This window comes from Chroicocephalus ridibundus, chromosome 1 (genome assembly GCF_963924245.1).
Source record: "Chroicocephalus ridibundus chromosome 1, bChrRid1.1, whole genome shotgun sequence".
Lineage (NCBI taxonomy): Eukaryota > Metazoa > Chordata > Aves > Charadriiformes > Laridae > Chroicocephalus > Chroicocephalus ridibundus.
The window spans coordinates 93,844,929-93,867,991 of NC_086284.1; the positions used below are offsets into that span (position 1 = coordinate 93,844,929).

The window sequence follows — 23,063 nt, forward strand, 5'->3', positions numbered from 1 at the left end:
CCTCAGCGTCACGGGTATCTTAAAATATTTACTCTGACCATGGCCACTGGACACTGCACCAACCAAGCGATCTCCTGCTTAAGCCATAAGTCGTCTTCTATGCAAGCAACTACAATCATTCAGGGGGAATGGATACCTGACCTCGCTGCCAGCAAAGGACAACGCCATCTCGCAAAGACAGAAAAGATATGGAGAAAATCAAGCTTTTACAATTCCAGTTCTTATCAGATCCTGCTCTCACTCACCAGACTCTATGGTTTTCCTAAATACAGGTTTCACGTCTAATTACTTGCAGAAGATAAGCTACACACATGTATATATAAAGTGCATGTAAGTATGGCATACATATATATAAAGTAAAAAAGAAGCATGACGCTACCTCAGCTCCTCAAATAATAAACCCCTTGTGCCCCTCCTTAGTATGTATAAATATTAATGGTCCAAAATCTGTAACACATATCAGTTTTTAGGTCACTGGACAACAGCCCACATAGAGCAGAAGGGATTGAAAATTAATAGCACGGCTGGAGAGAAAAAAATACAAATAGAGCCAAGAAATGATAATGCTATCAAAACATGTAATAACCTATTAAAGAACATTTCTTACAAGATTTTATTTATTTATTCATTTTGACTGAACATCTCAATTTCCTTAAATATACAATATACAAAAAGAAAATTAATGTTTCTCATTTGAAAAAACCCCTCTTTCTAGTAACTTCCTATTGTGTTTTTTTGAAGGTGGCAATCACTTACATGCCAAATAAATCTAATACCAGCTTGTATAGAAATCATTACCATTTATTCCCTGTTGCAGAGGAGGGGCATTTGTATTAATTAAAACCAAGAACTACCAGCCTTACCTACTTGAACGTAGATGTTACATGCAATAGTTGTGATTTGTTGGTTTAGGGTTGGATTTTTTTCCTCTTCTCTCAAGCAGCTATTGAAAAATTACGCCTGGAAAACAACCAGCTGTTACTAGATTCAATGTTTGTTTTTATTCTGTTTTTTTTGGGGGGGGTACTCATCATGCCTGTAATAACTTTTAACCTACAGTTAAATACCTGTCTCTCTGCTCATGAGCTTCTAATTGGTTCTTTGAAAACAGAGGTCCTAAATGAGATGCCTTTTAAATGCTTAATTTGCAATTATCTACTGAAATGTTTTCCCCATGAAGGCACGGCTCACGTGTGAACATGCAGCCCCATTTCACGGGGAAGCCGTTCTCACAGCCACACCGTCCACTCTCCCTCTCTTTGCCTCTCATTTTTCCCCCCTTTTTCTCGCAACACTGAGATTTTGAGAGGCACAAAATAATGCAGGGGATGATCCTTCTGGACTTTAGAAACTACATGGAAACTTCTCTGGGAATGCCATTTGGCCTGACACTGCCCTACAGACTGAAGACTCATCCCATCTGGAGGAGTTTGCTGTCAGGGGAGGGAGGAAGGGAGGGAGCTCCCAAAGGTGGTCCCAAGTTGCACCTCTTGGTCCTGACCATGTTCCCCAGGGAAGTGCCTAAAGCCAGGAAGGATCCGTCTCTCCCTCAAATGTTTTCTTCAGCACACCTCTGCCTTTTCCATGCTGCAATAGCAGTACTCCCCCTCCTCCCTCCCTTGCAGAGGGTGATCTGAGCCCCGTTGGAGGAGGATTCTTCTTGCCCCCAGCCCCTTTTGGCCAGATGCGATGCTCCTGTAACACCTGGCTGTCAGTCTGAGAGGAAGCTGTGACCAGAGAGAACTGCAAAAGCCCCTGAGACAAGGTGTTAGCACGTGTCCTCCCTCGTAGGCACAAGCATAGCTCAGACACCAAAATACCGATCAGCTAAAATGAGGTATGTCAGCCCCCTGCCCCCCTGCCTGGCATCCAGCCACCGCAGTGGGTGTGGGAGCCGAACACGCCAGGTAAACATGGGGCTGCAGTCCTGCCACAGCCACCTGCGTCCCCAGAGAGAGGAGATGGGGGAGGAGGGCAGAAATCAGGCAGTTGCTGCTTGCAGGCTTCATATTAAACTAAAAATCAACCTCTCATTGCTAGCACTTTTAGAGCAGCGTTCATGATCTCTGTAGGGTGCCATTTTCATCTCTTCTTTGATGTGAGAAGGGTGGAAGTGATGGTGCATTAGAAACAGGAATGAAAGGGGCAGGTTGGGAATCGTTAAGTAAGCTCCCTGTCTCTTAAAAAGGAAATGTTCTTGAATTTATTCAGCCACTCATCTCATCTGGACATATTAAAGCAAAGTATCTAGGAAGAGAAAGAAGCCTTGTGCGCTGCAGTCTCGCTTCACTTTCAGATATACACCTAGTATTTCAGTAGCCTTCAGGTTTGACCGACTGAAATAAGAGCTATAGTTTAATTAACCATTACAGCTTTTATAGGGTGTAATTGGCCTCACATCTAGTTCACTGAAACCACAGTAGAATCGTTCTGACAGTCCAGCCACGAGAAAAGTTCACACAGAGCATTAGCAGTTCAGCTCCCCGCGCATTAAGTCGGTGAATGTTTTCTGAAGAGAAGAGATGAAATAATGCCAGCCATCTACTCCCTGTCAGAAGTGTACCCAGAAAAAAATCTCTAAAGAGAGATGACCAGGAGCAAATAGACAGTCTCCAACCTCATTACTCCCTATTCAGCTCAACATATGTCAAGTGTTTGCACTAGGCAAACTGACATTTTAGCTTACCGTTGGTCTACCCTGGAAACCTGATATTTATAATGTAATCATTCTATATCTAGCCCCTAGAGCAGCTGCAGTTAAAAGCAGATGAGTTATTAAAGAGAAAGTCTCCATTTGGTGGCTATTTTGTAGGTGGAAGTCTTTTGAGACACTCCTGTTACCTGAAATGCTCACAGAATAGTTTTACTCTGCTGGGACTTTGAGGTAATCTGAAATAAGATACTTGTCCCTCTGCCTTACAATTGCTTGAAATTTGTAGTCTTTACCAAGGTGTAGGCTTTTGTATGGCTCGCAACATTCCCAGATGCAAACTTCCCAGATGCATGTTCTGCCTGTGGCTGGCAAAGTAACCCCTGGGTGAGGCCACCTCTCCACCACTCTCACCTTCTTCCTCTTCATTATATTTTTAGCTTTTCTTCACCCACCCTTACCAGTCCTCGTCTTCTTTGGGCCATTTCCACCTTTTACCTCACTTGTCATCAGGAGAAATTTCCAGTTCTCACCTCCAACAAGAACCAATTTTCAGGAATGACCTCCAACTGGCTTTTGCAGTCAGTGGACCTGTCTTTGAGTTAATCCACTTTTTCCTTAGCGCTGACAGGCAGAGCTCAAGGAAACTCATTCTCTTGAGGTACATGGACATGGTCTTTCCGAGGCAAATACAAATCCCTGCTGCCTGCTCTCCAGGCACGTGCAAACTTGCTCTGCCAATGCCCTGAGCCAAATGAAACTTGTACTGCCCTGGTGAGTAGCTGAGCTATTAAACTACAAAGCCAGTTAAAAAAAAAAAAGGGGGGGGGGGCAAAAAAACCACCAAAAAAAAAAAAAAAGCTGTTAAAGCCAAGCTACTAAACCTAATAAGATCTATTAGTTTATCACAGGGTTAGCATGCCCAGTTTTTAGTGCATCTGGAGCATGGTCAGAGTAAACAAATCTGCACTCAGAGCACTGACAGAGGGAGGAGCTGGTATCTGCCTGCAAAAGACAATATAGGAAGAGACCGATGTGACTGGTGATAACCATGCTGAAACTCAACAGGGGCTTCAACAGGCTATAGGGAACTGAGAGGCTTGCTGGCATATTAACAGGTCTGTTTTCTGGTTCCTCCCCTAATAATACATCTTCAGCAGTAGAGGCTTATATCGAAAGAAATCTCTGACCTTTAATGAATGCTGCTGCATAACACTGCTCCTATCCTTTCTCCAAAAAAAAAAAAAAAAAAAAAAAAAAAAATCCAAAAAACCCCTTTGATTAGTCTTCCCCGAAGTGAAGAACCTGTCAGCTTCAATATCACACAATACCTGCACTAATAAGATTTAAATCACTTCTAGGAACTTGATGAGCTGCTTCTGTATTAACGTGGCCCAATTCTGCGCTGAGTTTCACAGCTGAAACCTTGCTCAGGTGACACCTTCATTACCAAGAACATAATTTGGGCAAGTATTTTTAAAACAGAAGTACTTTCCATACACTTTGAGAGATGCACAAAGGGCTCTGTTAACACTTTCAATCATCTTGAATGCTTAAATAATTTTTGAGCACGCTTTGACCGTCATATCAAAGCACGCCACATTACATACTGCATTATGACACAGCGAATATAAGAGAGACATGACAATTATTTGGACAATTGAGAGCGTGAATGAAAAACGATTGCTGAATTGGATGCTGTACAGCTTATAGCTTCTGATAAGAAAGCGTCTGTCTTGTAGGGTTTTATGAACCCAAGTGCCTCAGCACAAAAATTTCTGCCTAAAAAAAATAAATAAAAAACACACTCAAGTCAAAGCTCAGGGCACACATAGAGTTTTCAAATACTCAGGAGTTTTGCTGAATCAAGATTCAAGATGAACTCTGAGCAGAAGCAAGTAAACTTTGGTCTCAAAACTCTGTTCAGGGCAGTAACCAGCATCAAAACAAATTCTGGGAGAAGGAAAGCAAACAATAGTGCTGTTAACTCTATTAGTCCTTAAGCTCTCAGAAATCACTGAAATAATTTGTGGATCTTTTTTCTTAAAGGAAGTGCCCATTATCAGAAGCACTAGTCAACAAAGCTGTATATTATAGTAACAGTAATATGGGCTTTTAATTATTCATAAAATATTTTTAATTATTAATAAGGTATAACCATTAATGTATTTACCTCCTTGAAACATGTATGCTAGGATGATAAAATAAGCTTAAAGATTCATGAATTGAGCCTATGTCCAAAACAGACAATCCACCTTTCACTTTCCATTGGGATGTGGAGAAACAATGAACTTGGGTTGAGGTGCAGACAGACACAGGAAGAAGCCAGGAAAACAATAGGGCTGTTAATCCAAGACTGGTAACTTAAGCATAACTTTTCGAACAATAACATTTGTTTGTCTTTTTAGAAATTGTAACCTTCCTTAAGAAATAAGATAATTCAGATTTTCTGTCATCATAAACCCTTCCTTTCCCTTGTCTCCTCAAAAGAAAGTACAGCCATCGAAAGGAGTTGTTTCTAATCACTTCAATCAGTAACAGGTCATAGTTTCTTGATGAAAAATTATTTTCAAGTACCAGTTACAAAAGCACATCTCAAATACTAGGTCTTAAATTTTATTATAATTAGAAGTGTTGGTATGCCACCACAGGACCAAGTTCAAGAGTAGCAGAGTAGTGTATTTATGTACAGCTGAAGAGGAGGTGTCTGGTGCTACTCACTGTGTAGCTGACACACAGTGAACGCAAGGGGAGGAGAAGGGGGTGGAAACCAGGGAAATAACACATTTGTAAGGGGAAGACAAACACTTGGGAAATGTACTCGTGGAGAGATCACAGAAAAATGTTGGCTGGGGATAAGGAGAAATCCCAGTCCTCAACCAACATATCAATCGACAAAGTCAACGAATGGATAAAGTCAAACCAAAAAAAAGCAAAATCAAAAATCAAAATCAAATAAATTAAAAAAATAAATGGATAAATTCAAGAATTGAGAATGGAAACTTTTGTAGTGGCGGGTAGCATAGTGTGCCTGCTGACTGAGCTGAAAGGCTGAGGCAAGCTTTCAGCTATGGATGGCGAATCTGTTTAGAAAGGGCGATTAACCGGTACAACCACACTGCCAAGAGTAGTAATGCATACTGCATTCATTGTCATCTTTCTGTGTGTCTTTCCGAGAGCTACACTTTAGCCAAACAGAAGTTATCGGGATCAACAAAGGAGTACCCATGTGAAGCGCAATGGTCTGTCGTTTACAGGAGGTCAGGCTGAACAATCTGATGGTCCTCCCTGGTCTTAAACTCTCTGACCCACACAGACAGAGGCTGACAGAGCTTAGGAAAAGAACACAGTGCTGCTGTGAGGCCCCCCCTTGCACTTACACTGCAGATCTGTGTGCTTCTTAACTAAGAAGGAAGAAGAAAAAAGTGCACTACAGATCACAAATCCAGCACCAGAGACTCTGCTGAAGACCTGAAGCAAAGATTCCATGCCTTACTGAAATTCCTGAAGACTTCTTTTGAAGGGGAACCTGTTGAAGCATTTTTATTTAGCTAAGAAAATGAATAAACATTGCTGTGAACCTTCTCTCCATGTATAGAGGACATCACTGGCAACAGAGGGCAGATATTTGTCAACAGTACTTCAGTGACACAGAGAACCAGACCAGCAAATATTTAGTAACTGTTCTTGACTTCTCCATCATCATATCATCTTTCTTGCCTCCATAATTTAGGGAAAAGATAACGGTATTTTTCTTCACAAATTATATACATTTAGCCTGGTTCTGTCACAGTCAACCACCGCTCAGACAAACCTGATTTTATCGCCTTGAAGAATTTTACTTCCTTTTCACTAAGACAGAGCACGTTACACAATACCAATGAAACGCAATTATACAGACAGACCGACCTGGAATACATGGCCTTTGAGAAAGATCTAATTCACAACTAAGGCAAAAACCATGTTCTACAGCTCAAGACGGTCTCTGGTTTCAGCATCTTTCAAAGACTTTTACCTATTTTCATCATTAAAGCTATAGACTTTTCCCATAAAATATTATAAAAGAAAAACTACCCATGCTATAAAGACAACATGAGGTTCTCAGGACATTTAGATTCAAAAAATATTACAGTGGCCTGTTGTGAGCTATGTATAGCTAGAAAAATCAAATTTTATCTGCCACTCTGTCAGGCTGCATTCCAAAGTCAGTTTATCACTGCAGCGAACACCAAGATATTTATCTTCCCTGGCTAGGTTAATTTTGTGTTCCATAATTATCATGACTGCCATAAACACATTCAGTTCTGTTCCTGTATTTGTAAATGTTGCCAATTTGGGGAGAAACTGAGCTTAAAGGGAGTCGCTTTTGTTTGCTTTCAACTTAAAGGCAACAGCAGAAATTAAGAAGTATATTGCATCGGAGATTATATTTATTAATAGATATGTGATGATAGCTTTCCAGCTAATTTTTTATCCTCAAACTAAATTAAAATCTGTACAAGGTCACCATATTTTAAGTATTGCAGGCAGGAAAGGGATAAAGAGTACTATGAATATAGTTGTTTGGCAATATCTGTCTATCTGTCTGTTTGTGAATGTGTGTGTGTGCATATGTGTATACACATGTACACACACACATACACACACATTTTGATGAGTTTTCCACAGCGCTTTCTCGGGATTTTTCCCCCTTCTTATTTCCTTTGATCGTCTGACAAATCTTTAGGATTCAGCACGTTTCAGGAGTCTGTGGGCCTGGAAACTTCACCATTCCCCTGTGCAACATAGCCAGACAGCTTCCAGTTCCAGATTTCGCTCGATTGGAGCTGGCATGGCTCTCTTCACTGCACATTGTAGTTGTGCCCTAAAGCAGTCAAAAACATGGTGAGCCAGGGATCTTTCCTGGTAGATGCACTGCCGTTCCTACTGCAGATTATTAGCACCATTCCTACTAACATCTGCTCTCCTGCTGCTTTGAGTAGGAGAAGACAAATAGCACCTTTGTCCCTGCTTTCAATGACAACAACCATGTGAAATCCCAGGGTCAGAAATATGCAAACCAGGAATCCCTTTCTTACAATACCAAAAAAAATCTCAGCTTTTTCCTTCCCAAATTCCTCTGAAATGGATGGACAGGTAAACTGAAGAGAGAGAGAACACGAGATGACGACGAGTATTGACTTGAGACACTGCAGTCTTCTGTGTACTTGACAAAGACCAATCAAGATTAAAACCTTGAATTGCCCCTTGTTAAAAGGCAGAGTACATGTGGAGCTCTAATAAAAGATTGAAACGACAGTTTTTGTTTAGGAGGTAAAGTTAGATCATCCTTTAGTGTAGAGGATGCAAAAGTTGGACAAAAGCCAGACTCAAAAAACCCCTATGTTTTGATTGTCTTCAGCTTGCAGGAACATGGCATTTCTCACTCCATAACTTCAGAAGAATGACAGTGAAGAACAGAGTCTTCACCTAAACTTAGAAAATATGAGCTACATTTTATGTTCATGAAACCCAAGCACAGGCAAAAGCTGAACAATTTAAGTAAAACTCTAGCTAGCTTGTATTCCCAGGGTCAGCAAAGGCATATGAAGTACGCACAAGAAGCAGCAGAGTTTCCAAACCTTATTCCTTTCCGTCTTTAGCACAATATTCTAGAAGGAAACAAGAAGATACAAAATCAAGCAGAAATTCTGTTCCTCTGAGATGAATTTCTTCTCCGGCCACTGCTTCACTAAACCTCCCTGTGGTATTTCCACTTCTGGAACAGGGATAATAATGTATCCATCTGTATATTGTTATGCTCAAAACTCACCCATGTTTGCAAACCACCTAGAGTTCTTCAACGATGAGACTCTAGCATGATGGGAAATACAATTATCTCACTAGAAGAGGGAATACGTGTGCATACGCACAGGTATGTTATGCTCCTACAAGGAGATAGAGACAGGCATAATTGGCTCACTTGCAGAGTTCTGGGGCTGCATCACTGGAAGAGCAAAATGGGCTTAAAGAACATCTCAGGTGGAGTCGATAAAGTCACCTTTGGCTTCTGCTGCAGAAGTGGCGATATGCCAAAGTGAAGCATAAACCCAGAGCCACAAGCTTCATTAGCATACGTAACGGCAGATTAAACTGAGAAAATATGCCACAACGACCCACAGGTTCCCCAGCCATTCTAAAAATATCTGCACAGAAGCAGACAAGTTATCCTCCAAATGTGGGAAAAAAAAAGATGAAGGCCTTAGGGAAACTAAATCCAAAGAAACCTTCATTCCCTTTTTAAAAAACTTCTATTGGTAACTTAAAAATACATAATTAAACAACTACCTATGTGTGTGAGGATCTGTTTGCAAGCTCAAAATACAGCTACGTGTTACTGAAGGACTGAATAATATGTTAAGGTTGAGCTGTCTCTGCCAGAGAGAGTCCTCCCGCAGGGGCAATTCCAGTCAGGATGTGAACAAACATGGTGAGAGCTGATGAGAAGGAGGTGGTTCAAGATGTAACAGAAAAGACACAAATCTTAAATAAGTTTAAGGGCTAAGTCATGACTCATTTTCAACAATTATATTAATAACAGAGTGGGTAGGCTGTAAAGACTGGTCAATGCTACATACCAGTAGATGCTACCACAGCTACTGAGTATGGCTGGGAGGCGATCGAGCCTTTTCGTGCGAGTGCAATTCACATCCACTGGTTATTTTCCAGTTTAAGCATATCTGACAGAAGAGTCAATGTGATACACAAAGTTCAAAGAGACAGCAACACACCTGTCGTGTTTGTTTTGCATGGCTTGAATCTAATCTCGCACAACTTCAGGCAGGATGACAGTGGCATGCAAAACAGGTTGATGTGATGCATGAAATATGTATGTCACTTTAGCTTTTATCTGAGAGCTTCAACAGCCAAACACTTTCTTTTACATCTCTGGAGAACGATATGCGTTAAATTTAACAAAAAATACTAACTACTTGCACCTTCTATCTTGAATATTACCTACAAGCATCATAAGAGACAGCACAGAAAGCAAATAAACAGGAGTCAAAGTGCAAGGAAGATGTAGCAAATATAAAAAAAGTAAAATAAGAGATGAAAATAATATAATATGAAAGACAAGAACAAAGAAATACATTTTCACTTTTAAAAATGTTAAGCATTAATTAATAAAACGAAATAATGAAATAACTATACCAAAATAAATGAAACTGATTTAATTTAGACATTTTGTAAAGACCATGGGACCCTTAAACAACTATGTTAGACAAGCCCTAAAAAGAAAGTGTTCCAGTTTGTTGGCTGATTTTGAACACATTAGCTGTTGTAACACTGACCACAGAGGACAGAAGTCAACCATTTGGATTATGGCAAAAGGATGAAAAATAGTCAAATAAATGCTGAACAAACTGATTTTATCAGTTAACTATCAAACTGGAACCTAAACACACTTTCTGAAACTTTGCAATTGTGACTCCTTTTTTACCTCGCATCTAATGGCAACAAGTTTAAAGATGAAATATGCAGTGTGAGAATGGTTCTGCTTTCTCAAGGAATTGCTTTTCAGTTTCACTGGATATATTCTTGGTCTTGTGTTTTAGGAGAACTGATAAAAGACAGAAACATACTTGCCCTATCATACTTACTGTAACACTAGTTCACAGGGAACAAGTCTAGCTATTCTACCACTCATTTCTATACATCTTTTGCTACAGAAGATGTAGAAAGTGAACTTACTGCTTCTATCATTAGAGAGGTTACCACTTGGGATGGAACTTGGGATGGGCTCAGGGGCTCTTCCTCTGTAAACCCCAAACTCTTTTATGCTCCCAAACAGACCTGAACGGAGAGCACCAGTTCCAAATGATGCCGCTTGTGACGTTCAGACACTAAGCATGAGATGCAAGGCTGTTTCATATAGTTCTCTGTAATATTTTCAGCAATCATATGCACGTGTTTCAGTGTGACACAGCATCTCCTCGTCTGGGAAGTTTCCTGTCAATACCCTTTCTCAGTTCGCCTCCCCACATTTACAAATGCAGTGTTTCTCTGCAGTATAAAATCTGAACTCTGAGAACTGTTCCGCTAGAGGACATGTAATGCTCAGTGTTCAGAAACACAGAAGAAGATACTTGAGTAGGTAAAAAGGAAACAATTCATTCTCTTAATTATTTTGTTCAAGGTTTTTCTCTCTCCCCCTATCCGCTCTCCTGAGGGAAAAAAGCTCAATCACTCTCGTGCTGTTTACTTTCCAGGGTTAACAACATTTACTTTAATATTAAACTTCAGACTTGATCTTAAATGGCTGTAAATAGGATTACAAGGGAGCAAATCTTTGAGGGCTAGAATCTTCACTTTTTTGCTCTGAGCTGGACGTGTGCCTCATGAGAGCACCATGCTGAGAATCATTCAAAATGCACAGAGACAGCTGTTTTCTAAGCAAACACAAAAATGGACCCCTTCGATGTGTTTTTTAGACCCGAGTAACTTTTCCACACGTAACTTTTCTCTCCCTCTGTACTCTTAAGGGACTCAATGTTCTTCAAGCAGAGATTACAAAAAGAAATTAAAACTGTTTAAATTTAGGTGTGTCTTACCCCACCCTTACTTCTCCTGCCAGGAAAAGAAAACTCTCACTGCTTCAGACCTGTGCTGGCTTAATTAAGTAAGGTACTTAAAAGCCCTACTCTATTCTTGAAATAGCAGTGGTACTAATATTAACCACCAGAGTGTTTGATACTGCAACCTCGTAGGCAATACAATATCAAAAAAACCTGAATGAACAAGCGAAAATTTAGGACACTACAGTAACAGAAGAATGCGATTAATGAAATTAATCCTGCTTCGTGTATAGATGAGCTTTCCCATACTGAATTTTCAAGTTCCGTAATAACTCACCGCATATTTCTTACGTTGTTCTTGAGCAACAGAGCTCATTACTCGCCTACAAGGAATTGGACTATTCCAGTCTACTTGCAAGCATAATCAGCAAGACAAATGACTTACAGGTGCTAAGCATTATGCCAGAGTGTATAAAGAAACATCACAGATCTTATCTAAAAATGCATCTGCAGTGAAGATTAACATTTTATTCCAGTAATGGGGTGGGGTAATTTAATTTCTTTGGTTACAAGGAGAGAAAGTACTGCCAGGCTTCCGTAAATACTCTTTGACTGGACTCCAGACATAACAGATGAACACATGAACCCAGTCCTTTCTAACCAGTTCGCTGCCTCCACCCCAACTCTGTTTCACTGAAGGTAGGAAAGATATCCAAGAAAAGACAGATTTCCATGGGTGTCTCCACTGAACGCTGACATCCACCTTGATGTCTAGCTGCCTTCTCTAACTTACACATAAAGAAACCAGAAATAGCATCCGCCTCACAAATTTGTGGGCCAAAAACACTAGTGGTCTGCTGTTCAATCCGAAGACCAACAAATAAATAAAAATAAATAACACAACCTGTCTTGCCCCTGACAAACGGAGTTGTGGCTCTCTACATTTTCAAAGCCTTTATTTTTCCATTGTGCTGAGTTGTGCTTCCATTTTAAGGCCTACAACCCCAATGATTAACACAAGGCTTTCGCATTTTTCAGTGAAATCTTGGAAGAGGAACTCCAGGAGTTTTCCAGGCACAAAGGAGCCTGGTGTTGTCAGACTGTCAACGTCGGAAGCTCAGAGAGCCGACAGTAGGGAAACAAAGCTTTTTAATTCCAAGTCACAGGGCTGAGATCAGTAATGAGTAAGATAAAATGGTCCCAAGGTAACGCTCCCTGCACATAATATCTTCTGACCTTTTACTTATCTCCCGAAATAAATCTTTTTTAAAAGTTTAAACAAGTTTGTCTTGAGATGTCATTCACACAAGGCTCCAGCTGGGTGCTCCAAAGCGGCTCCCGAATATAACGAACCTCTGAACAGACCCCATCCCACCCCCATTCACTCGTCGTGCTTACAACCTTCCTTTTAAGAACAACTGTATAGTTTCAAACTTGGATCATGTTAGCCATGGTGGAAGAGGAAACACAGCCTCCAGAATACAACCTGTTGTGGTAGACAGCTTTCAACATCCTGCAAATGACAGTTTGCTCTTCCTCCATTCCTCCATCTGCTAGCAGCTCAGTAAGACCTTCCTAAAAACCTTCTCAACCTGGACACAATGTATTTTCTCTTTACTGATTATCTCAGAATGATGAAACAACTCAAATGCTGTAATAATATAATAGCCTTTTTTTTTTTTCCAAACTTCACTAGAAACAACAGATAATATCTGTACCACCAGTGTGTTGTGAAATGACACAAACACCTATTTGAGTAGTGCTTTTTTCCCCTTTTTTTAAGGAAAGAAACTACATTTTCTGTGATTATTTTTATGGCACATCTTTTCAATAAAGCTTTTCCTCTCTTCTTTTAACACTTTTGAATGGACAGCCTGTCACAGCCAAAGGCTGTAGCCAGTTTTTGCACGAAAGCTCCATCACTTTTAAGTAGTTAAAAGCAAGAAGCCATCCTTGGAATTGGTTAAAACTCCAGTTTTGGCCATATGTTTTGAGTACAGCCAATGTAATCTCTCTCTGGTACACAAAAGTATTAGCAAAGCCGAGGCACTTGATGGTGCCCAAATAGAATTCCTCATGCTCCTGATCTTAATTCAGGTGCACACAATCTACAGTGGCTTTAAACAAGTAATAATGCTTTTTTCCTGATGTATTTTCATCTGCCTTTTTAGGGCAAGTTCAGAACAAGTACCTTTGGAGTGACTCCTGCTTCAAACACAGAAAGGTTTCATTTTACAACCTTTCTTTTTTTACCAAGTATCAGCTGTGATCCACACCCATCCATTCTAGTATCAGTTATCCCTAAAAATGACTGAGCCTGAGTCACTACCTCCTGACAATTTAGAAAGCTCACTTGGAATAACCCTGTCTAACCTCACTGTGGTGAGTCGACCTTGGCCAGCAGCCTGACATCCACCCAACCTCTCTCACTCCTCCTCTTCGACAGGGGAGAAAACACGATGAAAAAGCTCTTGGGTCGACATAAAGACAGAGACATCACTTAACCATTATTGTTATAGGCAAAACAGGTGCTATTTGGATAAAATTAATTTAATTTATTGCTAATTAAAGTAGATTTGGATGGTGAGAAACGAAGACAAAAAGACTTAACACCTGTCCACTATGCCCCGTTTTTCCCAAGACTCCGCTCCACTCCTCCACTCCCAAGTCCTTCCGCATCACCCCCACCACGAGGGGTGCAGGGGAATGGGGGCTGTCATATCAGTCCATACCAGCTCCTCACATTTTTCCCCTGCTTCAGCATGGGTCCTCCCAGGGGTTGCAGTCCTTCAGGAAATACCTGCTTCTGTGTGGGCTCTCCGCAGCCTTTAGGGCACGTCAACCTGCTCCAGCATGGCTGCAATATAGATATCTGCTCCATCATGGTCTTCTCCAGGGGCTGCAGAGGAATTTCTCCTCCAGCACCTGGAGGCCCTCCTCCCCTTCTTCTTCTCTGACCTTGATCTTCCCCCTGCTGTGTCACACTTTTTTCCCCTCACTCAATGCTTTTCGCTTTCTTAAATAGGCTTTCCCTGGGGTGCCACTGTCTTGGCTGAGGGCCTCAGCTGTGCCCTACAGGGGGTCCATTGGAGCCAGCTGGAACTGACTGTATCCAGCATGGGGCTCTGCCCTGTTCTCGTAGAGGCCACCCCTGCAGCCCCTTCCCCCCTGCCTCCCCAACCTTGCCACTACACCCAACGCAGTTCCTTAGAAAGCAGGCATCAGCATCCCCAAAACCTCTCTGTGGTTCTTGCTCTGCCTCTCCAGGCAAGTGTTGACACAGGCAAGACTAGTGCTTGCCAGTCCCATATACCTACACTGGGGATACAAGAAATTGCTTTTCCAGTCTTGTCAATGAAGGTCTGTCCAGCCGTACGAATATTAGTTTCTTTTTCCTTTAAGCTCACTTGAGAGAGCTGGGACCGAATAAAATCCCAGAGAAAAAATAAGACTGACAACTTCAGCACTGATTCACCTCTCCTCAATAGTTTTATTGCGCTTCCTGTATTTCTGTAAATCCTGGGGCAAGGCGTTAAACCAGAAAACTATGCTGCAACACAACCCAAATACCTAGGTTTGTCTACTAAATTATAATAACGCATACAACTGTTTCAATATGGTTGTTCTCTCAGGAAAAAAATTTAAGTCCTGACCCAACAGATGCCAAAACATCACATGAAGCAACAGCAGAGTAAGTTGGTCCTCGAAGTTGAAGCCTCTGCCTTTCCTACATCTAATAGACTAGTTCAGATTTTCTCTTTTTCATATTTTTTTTCTCCCTCTCTTTCAGTTTCAGTGTTTCTGCTGAAGCACAGGTTGTCAAGTATTCCCAGTGACGTACCTATCTCTGGCTCTCACAGACACTACAACAACTACTATGGGTACCCCGTGCTTCCGTGGCACCTCAGAATCATCAATGGGTGGTGTGTCTTTGCCTCATATCATCCAGTGTAAAATCCTCAAGTTGTGTGCCACGTACATTGTTGTCACACAATAAATAATAAAATACTCACATTAAATAAGAATAGTAAATTAATAAGCGTCCTGCTCCCTATGCTTAGGCAAATTTAGGAAACTATGTGATACATGTAGCCCGAAAGGGCTGCTTGGGCTGCTGTTTATTTGACGAGTCAGCCAGGTCATGTAGAATCCCAGTAATACTGAATAATACTAAATACTATTTTCACTAAGGACTCCTGCAAAATTCATTTGCTTGTTGCCAGAGGAATAATCCTAACTGATGGTCTTTCTGTTTCCCTATGGTTATGGAACCTTTATTATCTGCACTAACACTTTGGCTAACGATGATGATTAGAAGTCACATTTAGGCCCATATAGTTTAACAAACAGTACCTCTAAGAAAAGTGTGGGATTATGTATTATGACAGACAATGAGGTATTACTACTTAAAGCATTTTTAACTTGCTAAAAGAACTTTATAAAAATTAAAGTGTAGCTTCTCTGAAGGAAGCAAACCATACTTGACCTTCTGCATTCTGAGGGCAGATGATGGTGACAGTTTTGGTTTGCATACAGTGCCAAGGTATAGCAAGCATTTTGAATTTCTGATTCCTAGTTACATCCTTATATAGGTAGCCTGAGATCCTCCTCATAACTCTAATTGTTTTAGGATTTGTTTGATCTTGGTTCACGTTGCATCACAACTGATCACTTACCTAATCCTCATTGTTTCCGAAGTTTTGAAAAACAACAGAACCTGGGAATAAATATAATTAGTTACTAGGATTTACCAACATCTGTGACATACTTTTTGTTCTTGGCTTCTGAAGAAATATCTGAAAAGGCATGTGCATACAAAGATTTAATCACAGAATCAACTGGGCTGGCAATTCATTTCATTGTTTTTGAAATGTTTGCTAAGTACCAAATTCATTCATAAGATAAAATTCCCTTGTGCTTTTCAGTAGTCTAAAAGAAGGCTGCTAAGAAATGAGAAGTCAGTAATTTTATTATTAATCATAGTCACCACAGACATTAAACTATAAACATCTTAAAATTCTTAATAACCTTAACTTTAATCTTCATTCACTGAATATTTCAATGGTACCAAAAATATTTCATTACAGCATCCATCCTAAAAGATTCCATCTATTATGGCTCAGAAAAATACCGATATATCATTTTCCATGCACATGCTGTTATTGAATACCTTTACTTTTCTGCGTTACTCACAAACCTGATTCAGTCACAATTCAGGGCCTGAAATCATTACTGATGACAACAGGTTGCATTTTTCAGTATTTGCAGTCCTTACCTCATACTGGACCAACAGCGAATGAAAAGCAGCCTAGGACTGCAAAGTGAAAAGTCTGGTCTTTGACAAAACCTTTCATTTAAACAAATAGGTGAATATTCCAGCTTGCCCTTTAAAAGAGTGATGTTTGTACCTAGGGAATATTTATTAAATACGCTTGGGATCATTAGTATCAAATTACAAAGGAGTTCCCATTATAAATGGTATTTTGTAATAAGAGGAAATAAAGATGTGTTAAATATAATATAAGCATACTGTGGGAGTATATAAATGGTTTTCCTAAAAAAAAAAAAAGGGGGGGGGAGGGCAAAACAATGAACCTTTTCCCAATATCTTTGCTTGATTTGTTGCAAAAACATATGTGACCCGCATAATGGCTATATAAAAAATAACAGGCTGCTCATAAAAAGAAAATCTAGAGAAAACAGCATGTGGTGGTTTTATTTAGTGTGGCTTTTAAGTTTCAGAGAAACAGATCAATATAAATGATCAGGAGTGAATGCTAAAAGAAGTTGACCCCATAAAAGAAATTCTGCATGCTCTTTATTCCTAAGCATCAGAAGGACACAGAAAGAGGAGAAGGTGAAGCTAGACATTGATTAAGAAAACACAAGCTTCTAGCAGCTTAGTTTTTGTTCAAATTTTGCTTTAACTTTTTCTGATCTACCTTTTTTCCCCAGTTGTGACAAGTCGTGGGCAGGAGGGAGGGAGGGAGGGAAGGAGGGAAGGAAGGGAGTGGAGGGGAAAAAAAAGAAAGAAAAAAGAAGAGTCTTTGTCAGCATTGCCCAAAACCAAAAGTCTCTCTTTGACTATTTCAGGATCTTGAGCTTCTGTATCATTAAGCAAGTCAGAGTACTGCTTGCGCTATGTGCAATATCTTTAGGGATATGTAAATGAAAGAAACACCTTGTAAAGAACAGCGTTGTAATGTAAAACACTAAGCTAGGTAACTCGAGGACACTAATGAAAAACACTATGTGCCTAATCTTCATTTACTCTTCTGATTTTCCCTTTTTAAGACTAAGATCTATTCTAAAGATAACAAAAAACTAAAGAAACCACAGTGCAGGTGGAGGTTGCTAATTTTTGTAAACGGGTGCACCTTGCATCCTTATTCTGATGCTCAGATCATAAATGAAAAAAAAAAAAAAAAAAGAGTCAAGCAAAACTGTTATCACTTGATGTTGTTTCTCCCATTTCTGGTAGAGCCCTGATTACCTTCCTTTCAGGTCTCCATGTCAGTTCTCCCTCTTTCCTGACTGCATCACGGGGTCTCTCACATCCAGGATATTTCTGCAAGGACTCCACAACAACTGTGCTACAACCCCAGTTCTGCAGCATATCATGTGGACATTCTGGAGCGAGTGACACAGAGTAGAGAAGATGCAAGGCCGCTTGTACCTTGTAGCTGAAGAAGGAGATGGGGTGTATCCACCCGCTGTGACATGCTGCACAGCGGCAAGCTGAAGGCTTTCTTGTTATTTGCAATTGAAATGCAGTAATCTTCTGGTCTGATTTCACCAGAATGAGAAGAAGAAACAAGAAAACATCAGCCTTCAGAAAATCCTCACAGACATCCTCTGGATGTCTTTACTGACCGAAGTCCAGCAACTGTTCAGATAGATGGGTCTTTCCCTGCCCTTCACCCCTGCCAGCATCATGCAGAAAGTTAACATGGTGCTTAGCAACAACCAGCAGCTTCTGGAAATCTCAGCATTTCCTATGGAGATTAAAACTGTATGATTGCAGGGATAGGTGGTTTAATCCTCTGTGAACAGAATAACCCTATTCTGGGGTGGGGAGAAATCCCAGAATCTTTAACGTTTATTATCAAATTATTATTATCAAATACAACCCCCCAAACTGTTAGCAATTTTAATTGTTACACAGAATAAATAAATAAATAAATAAAATCCCCACAGTTTGAGCACTGTATCTCAAAGGACAAAAATATTTCCTTCTTTGCTAATAGACTTAGTTTATTAATACATTTTGATTAGATGTAATATTTCTTTGTGGAAAGCTTTTTGGCAGTTTATAAGCAGATGCTCAGTAATATCCCTTGGATGAGCCTGACTCCCACGCGTGCCTTTCCTCATGCATTTTTTGCAAGGTGATTACTATCCATTCATCAAATGACTGTCTCACAGAACCTGAAGCCCCTCTATTCCCCACCTCATGTGCCTTTTTTCCTCTTTCTGCCCTCCTTCACATTCCAGTGGATTTTAGTGATAGAGAGAGAAGGAGTACATCTCCTTTTTCTCCTGGCTTAACTTTTCATGACCCTTGCCCGGGATGGTCTGACACTTCCCCATGCTGTAGGTATTTCTAAACCAGAAATTCAGCAGAAACCACAGGCTGAGTGAAGCAGCAGCTGACCAATATCAGAAAGCCAAGAGCTGCCACACTGCACACATCTTCCTGTTGTCAGAAGGAACATTCCGGAGACATTAGGATAAGCTCATTCAAAGCAAGAGGTCCTGGGGTCCCAGTGGACAAAACTGTACAGGAAGCAGATGTGGAAGTAATGACACCCTAACACATTTCCAAGGCCTTGTTTCTCGTTAAAACTACCCATTTTTTTAAATTATAACAAAAAAAAAAAAAATCTTGGGCTATCCTCAACGATCTTGTAAAACTAATAAACTTTGTCTCCACCATAGTTGATCTCCTCACATGCTTGTGCTGTTAAACACCAGCTGTGCAGCTTGTAACCAAAAAGGTCTCTTCAGGTTGACAATGCAGCACTGCTTTCTTGCAAGACTACTCCAACAAGCAATAGGTCCAAGCACAACTTAGTTTTGTCTAGCACCTTTTCAGGACAATTCTAACTCACACGTCCAGGCTCATTACTAAAATTTCAAGTTTCTATGGGCAATGTTCAAAAAGGCCTATCTCCAGCCTTCTAAACTTCATTACTCCTGGAGCATCCAGCAGCTGTCATTTTCCTCCTGGGTAAGTTTTCCTCACTGACTTGAGCATATTCCTACCCCAATTCCCTTTTTACTGCAGTAAAAACAAGACAATGACTGAACTTACAAGTGCTTTACTAAACAGGTGTTGATGGGAATTGTCATTGCTCTGCCAGACTGGTCCACAGCTCATATTCTTCATCTCTATTTTTGCCTGTCCCTTTCCCTGTACTCATCTCACACTTCGTATTTATTTCTTGGTTTTTCCTCTTCAGTTCATGTACCTAGGTATCAGCATATATCCTGATTTCTCTCTCTTCTTTGCTGAATTAATGTATATACCATACCTTCGGTACATATCTGTAAATCTGTCCGGAAGTGAGTGTAATTTTCTTGTGTTGTCACACTGCCTAAGACTCCAGAGTTCTTATCCTTGACTGGGATTAAGAACCATAATCATATGAAGGAGCACATACAACCAGCTGCCACCTCAGTCAATAAATAACCCTCTAAATTTTTCTTAATTATGGCCAGCCAACGTGTGAGTGACAACTTCCTGTGCCCTTGCACGCCTTTTAGATCACCCTTCCAAGCAGAGATTTGAAAATATCGGTCCCATATCTAAATATAAAGTGAAAGATGTCAGCTCTACAAATTGTTTCAGGAAGACAGAATGGAAAGAGTATTTATGCGTAAGGATGAGAGAAAAATCTATGTGCAGCAGGCTAAAGTAAGACAGATACACAACTGGATATCTGCACGTATCTACAGTGGAAACATCTGTTGGCTCTTATTGCTGCTTCTCTCCTCTTTTCTCCTACTTCCGTTCTTTTGCTTCCCAGCCCTCTTTGTTGAATGTAGATGCATTTTTCTATTATTATTTTTCATCTTTGATTACTAGCTTGTAAACTAATAAAAGGAAAGGAAAATGGAAAAATTGCTTCCTTTAACCCCACCACATCTAGAATTTCATGGCTAAGGTCCAACTCAATGCTTAACATTTTAAATTGTTATTTTTAATAACATTCATTATATACAGGGGCTTGCTCATTAACCGGGCCTGTGTTGCTGTAAGCTCTATTTATAACCAACAGCTAGCTCCACCTAGTGTCGTCTTAATTCATCAACGAAACAGAAAGCTAAAGCCAAATACTATAGATAAACCAGAAGCAAACTATAAAATCACCTGTCAGCTGGATGATGCCCACAGACAGCATGCAGTTACGATTACCGGCATCGCAAGGAGAAGACCATTTTAAGTAACTACTGTACGATTATAGTCAGCCGGCACTCTTGAGACAAGGAGTGACTAGCAGCTTCAGGAGTATAAATATAATACATGCAATATAAAACAGTTTTACTGCTACCCTGAAAAGTTGAATGGCACTTAAGCTGTTTATATGGCTTATTCTCTCTATGGCAGAATCACCATCAATAAGGACAAAGTATTTTTAAGTTTAATAGAACATCACTGAAATAGAATAACAATAGTATTTTTTTTATTGTCATCAAAACTACAGAACTATTTTTGGCTATACAAACCCCACAGTGATCCTGTCCATTAATAAGTACATCTCCCCTCCCAGCAGTTACAAAATAATTTAAAATGCCTCTCAGAGGTGATCAAAGTAGGGAAATGCTCAAACTAGCTAACAGTATATCAGTTTTACTGATCTTTACCTTCAAACTTTCTAAAGGCTTGCTCACTCCTGTGTATCTAGAAACATCTATCTTTCTAAAACTGTTACAGCTTTAGTCAGCAACATTTAGTGTTTAATAGCCTGATCCTCTTTTGACAAGACTACATAGGGTACAGACAGCAAAGTCATTTAAAATAAAGTCAGAAAAGTGAATATCTAGTATGACAAGAGATTTCTTGATCATCACCCTGGAAAAAATCATAGATCTGATGAAGAAGGGAGTTTATATTGAAAGAAAGCATTTTGTAAGGCAAAATAATCTCCGTAATGTAACATAATCATATCCTGTGAGCTATCAAGCAGCGTTTGAATTGGACCTCTGAAGAGGAAGGAAGGAGGGGTCCCTGCCTTACATTTAGAAAACACCACTTTTACTTCTTAGACCCAGGGTGACCCACTCTGATAGAGCTGACGTCTGTTTTAAACCTGTTCAAATCACCTGTTCGGAGCTGCTTAGCCGTTTCACCCTAGTGGTGATAAAATATATTTCAATACTTACAGTATACACTTAATGACTGTTCACCGTGACAGAGAGGGACTATATAGGTTGCGGGGTGGGAGGTGGAGGACAGACAAGAGGAAAGAACAGTATATTAAGATGATACATACACCAAAAGCATGCACCTTTAATTTTTTCTCAAACTTTCTCAAAATAGTCAGTTGAAAGTTACGCTTGTGACTCATCTACTTGAAAGTAGTCACAGATAAATTCAATGATTATATGAAAACCTCACTGCAACACAGAATATGAATTTAATAAAATGCACACAAAAATAGGCTCTGATGTTTCAAAAATAAGAGAATACTCCAGTTCTCAATAATTTAGCAGTTACTGTCATTTCTCATTAACAGCTTTCAAAATCCTATCTGAAACAAGCTGATACAGAGAAATTAAGAGCAGTAATCAAGCGAGAAATGATAGACCAGCTGGGTAGGCATCAAGTTGGCAAAACGTGAATACAGTTCAATAGCTGAAACAGATGCTGGAGTTGTTGAGAAACCCTGCAGGAGATATTGATGTATATTCTTTATATAACACCAAACAACGGAATAAATGTCAAGAGCTAAAAACTGATGGGGAATAAAACCTGTCGGAAAACCTAACTATAAAGCAGAGACCTGCAATAATGCCTCTTCATTATACCAAAAACATTCAGTACATGCATCTTCACCTCCTCGGGATTCCTGAATATGCCAATACATCAGTCAGAGCTTGCTAGTGAATCCGAGGGAGCCTTTCCCAGTCTTGTTTCACATTTGTTTGTTTCTATCTACCTGAGGCTTCACAGACTTAGAAAATACTTTATTCTTCAGCCTCATCCTAACACAACACTCTCTTTCAAGCAAGCGATTCCCCGAGCTTGGAGGCGAGCAGGAAAGAAAGGGTAACACAAGCACAAATGAAACTGCAAAATCCATTTTGCACAAGGAATGTTGTTTTCAGAGTTTCAAGACCTCGGCAACAAATCCTCTGCCATCAGCAGCAGCTCGTTCTAGCATATGCTTTGTCATGGTCAGTTTCTAATTACATTCATAATGATGCAATAGCTTTGATAATCCTACCTTCCATGCCAGCTGCTTTTCTTGTCACTCCATCATGCCAATAAGTTGGCTGCCGTAACAAATCAAGATAGTGCAAAACAGCATCTTTCCCCTGCATCTGTCATCTTCCTGAAAGCATTCTATTACTGCCGACTGCTGGGAACCAGAAAGTCTATTTGAATTCCAGCAGCTCCCCTTTCGCATGATTCAAGTTAGGTTAGGTGGGCATGCCTAACATGATTCTCTCCATCATTTATTATGCAGCTGCTACACCGTCGGTGTGGTAACCACTCTGACTTTATCTGATACGTCAGTCTTGCAAACCTCTACCTCCGTGCAAACACACGAGCCACAGAAGCATCTTGCATTTAATGAGCATTCTCCCTGCCTAAAGAGAGTGCATCTGCAAATCTGTTTCAAATCCTGCTG

The 23,063-nt window shown here is 40.2% G+C and overlaps 1 protein-coding gene across 2 annotated transcripts in view; it reads right to left on the reverse strand.

The window, feature by feature from the left end:
- Positions 1-22,831, reverse strand: part of DMD (dystrophin) — a 1,176,878-nt gene extending 1,154,047 nt beyond the window's left edge. For both annotated transcript variants that reach the window (XM_063343608.1, XM_063343591.1), the window contains exon 1: positions 22,656-22,831. In XM_063343608.1, coding sequence (XP_063199678.1) covers positions 22,656-22,752 — 97 coding nt within the window. In that variant the 5' untranslated portion in view covers positions 22,753-22,831. The remainder of the gene's footprint in view (positions 1-22,655) is intronic.
- Between the last annotated feature and the right edge of the window lie 232 nt (positions 22,832-23,063).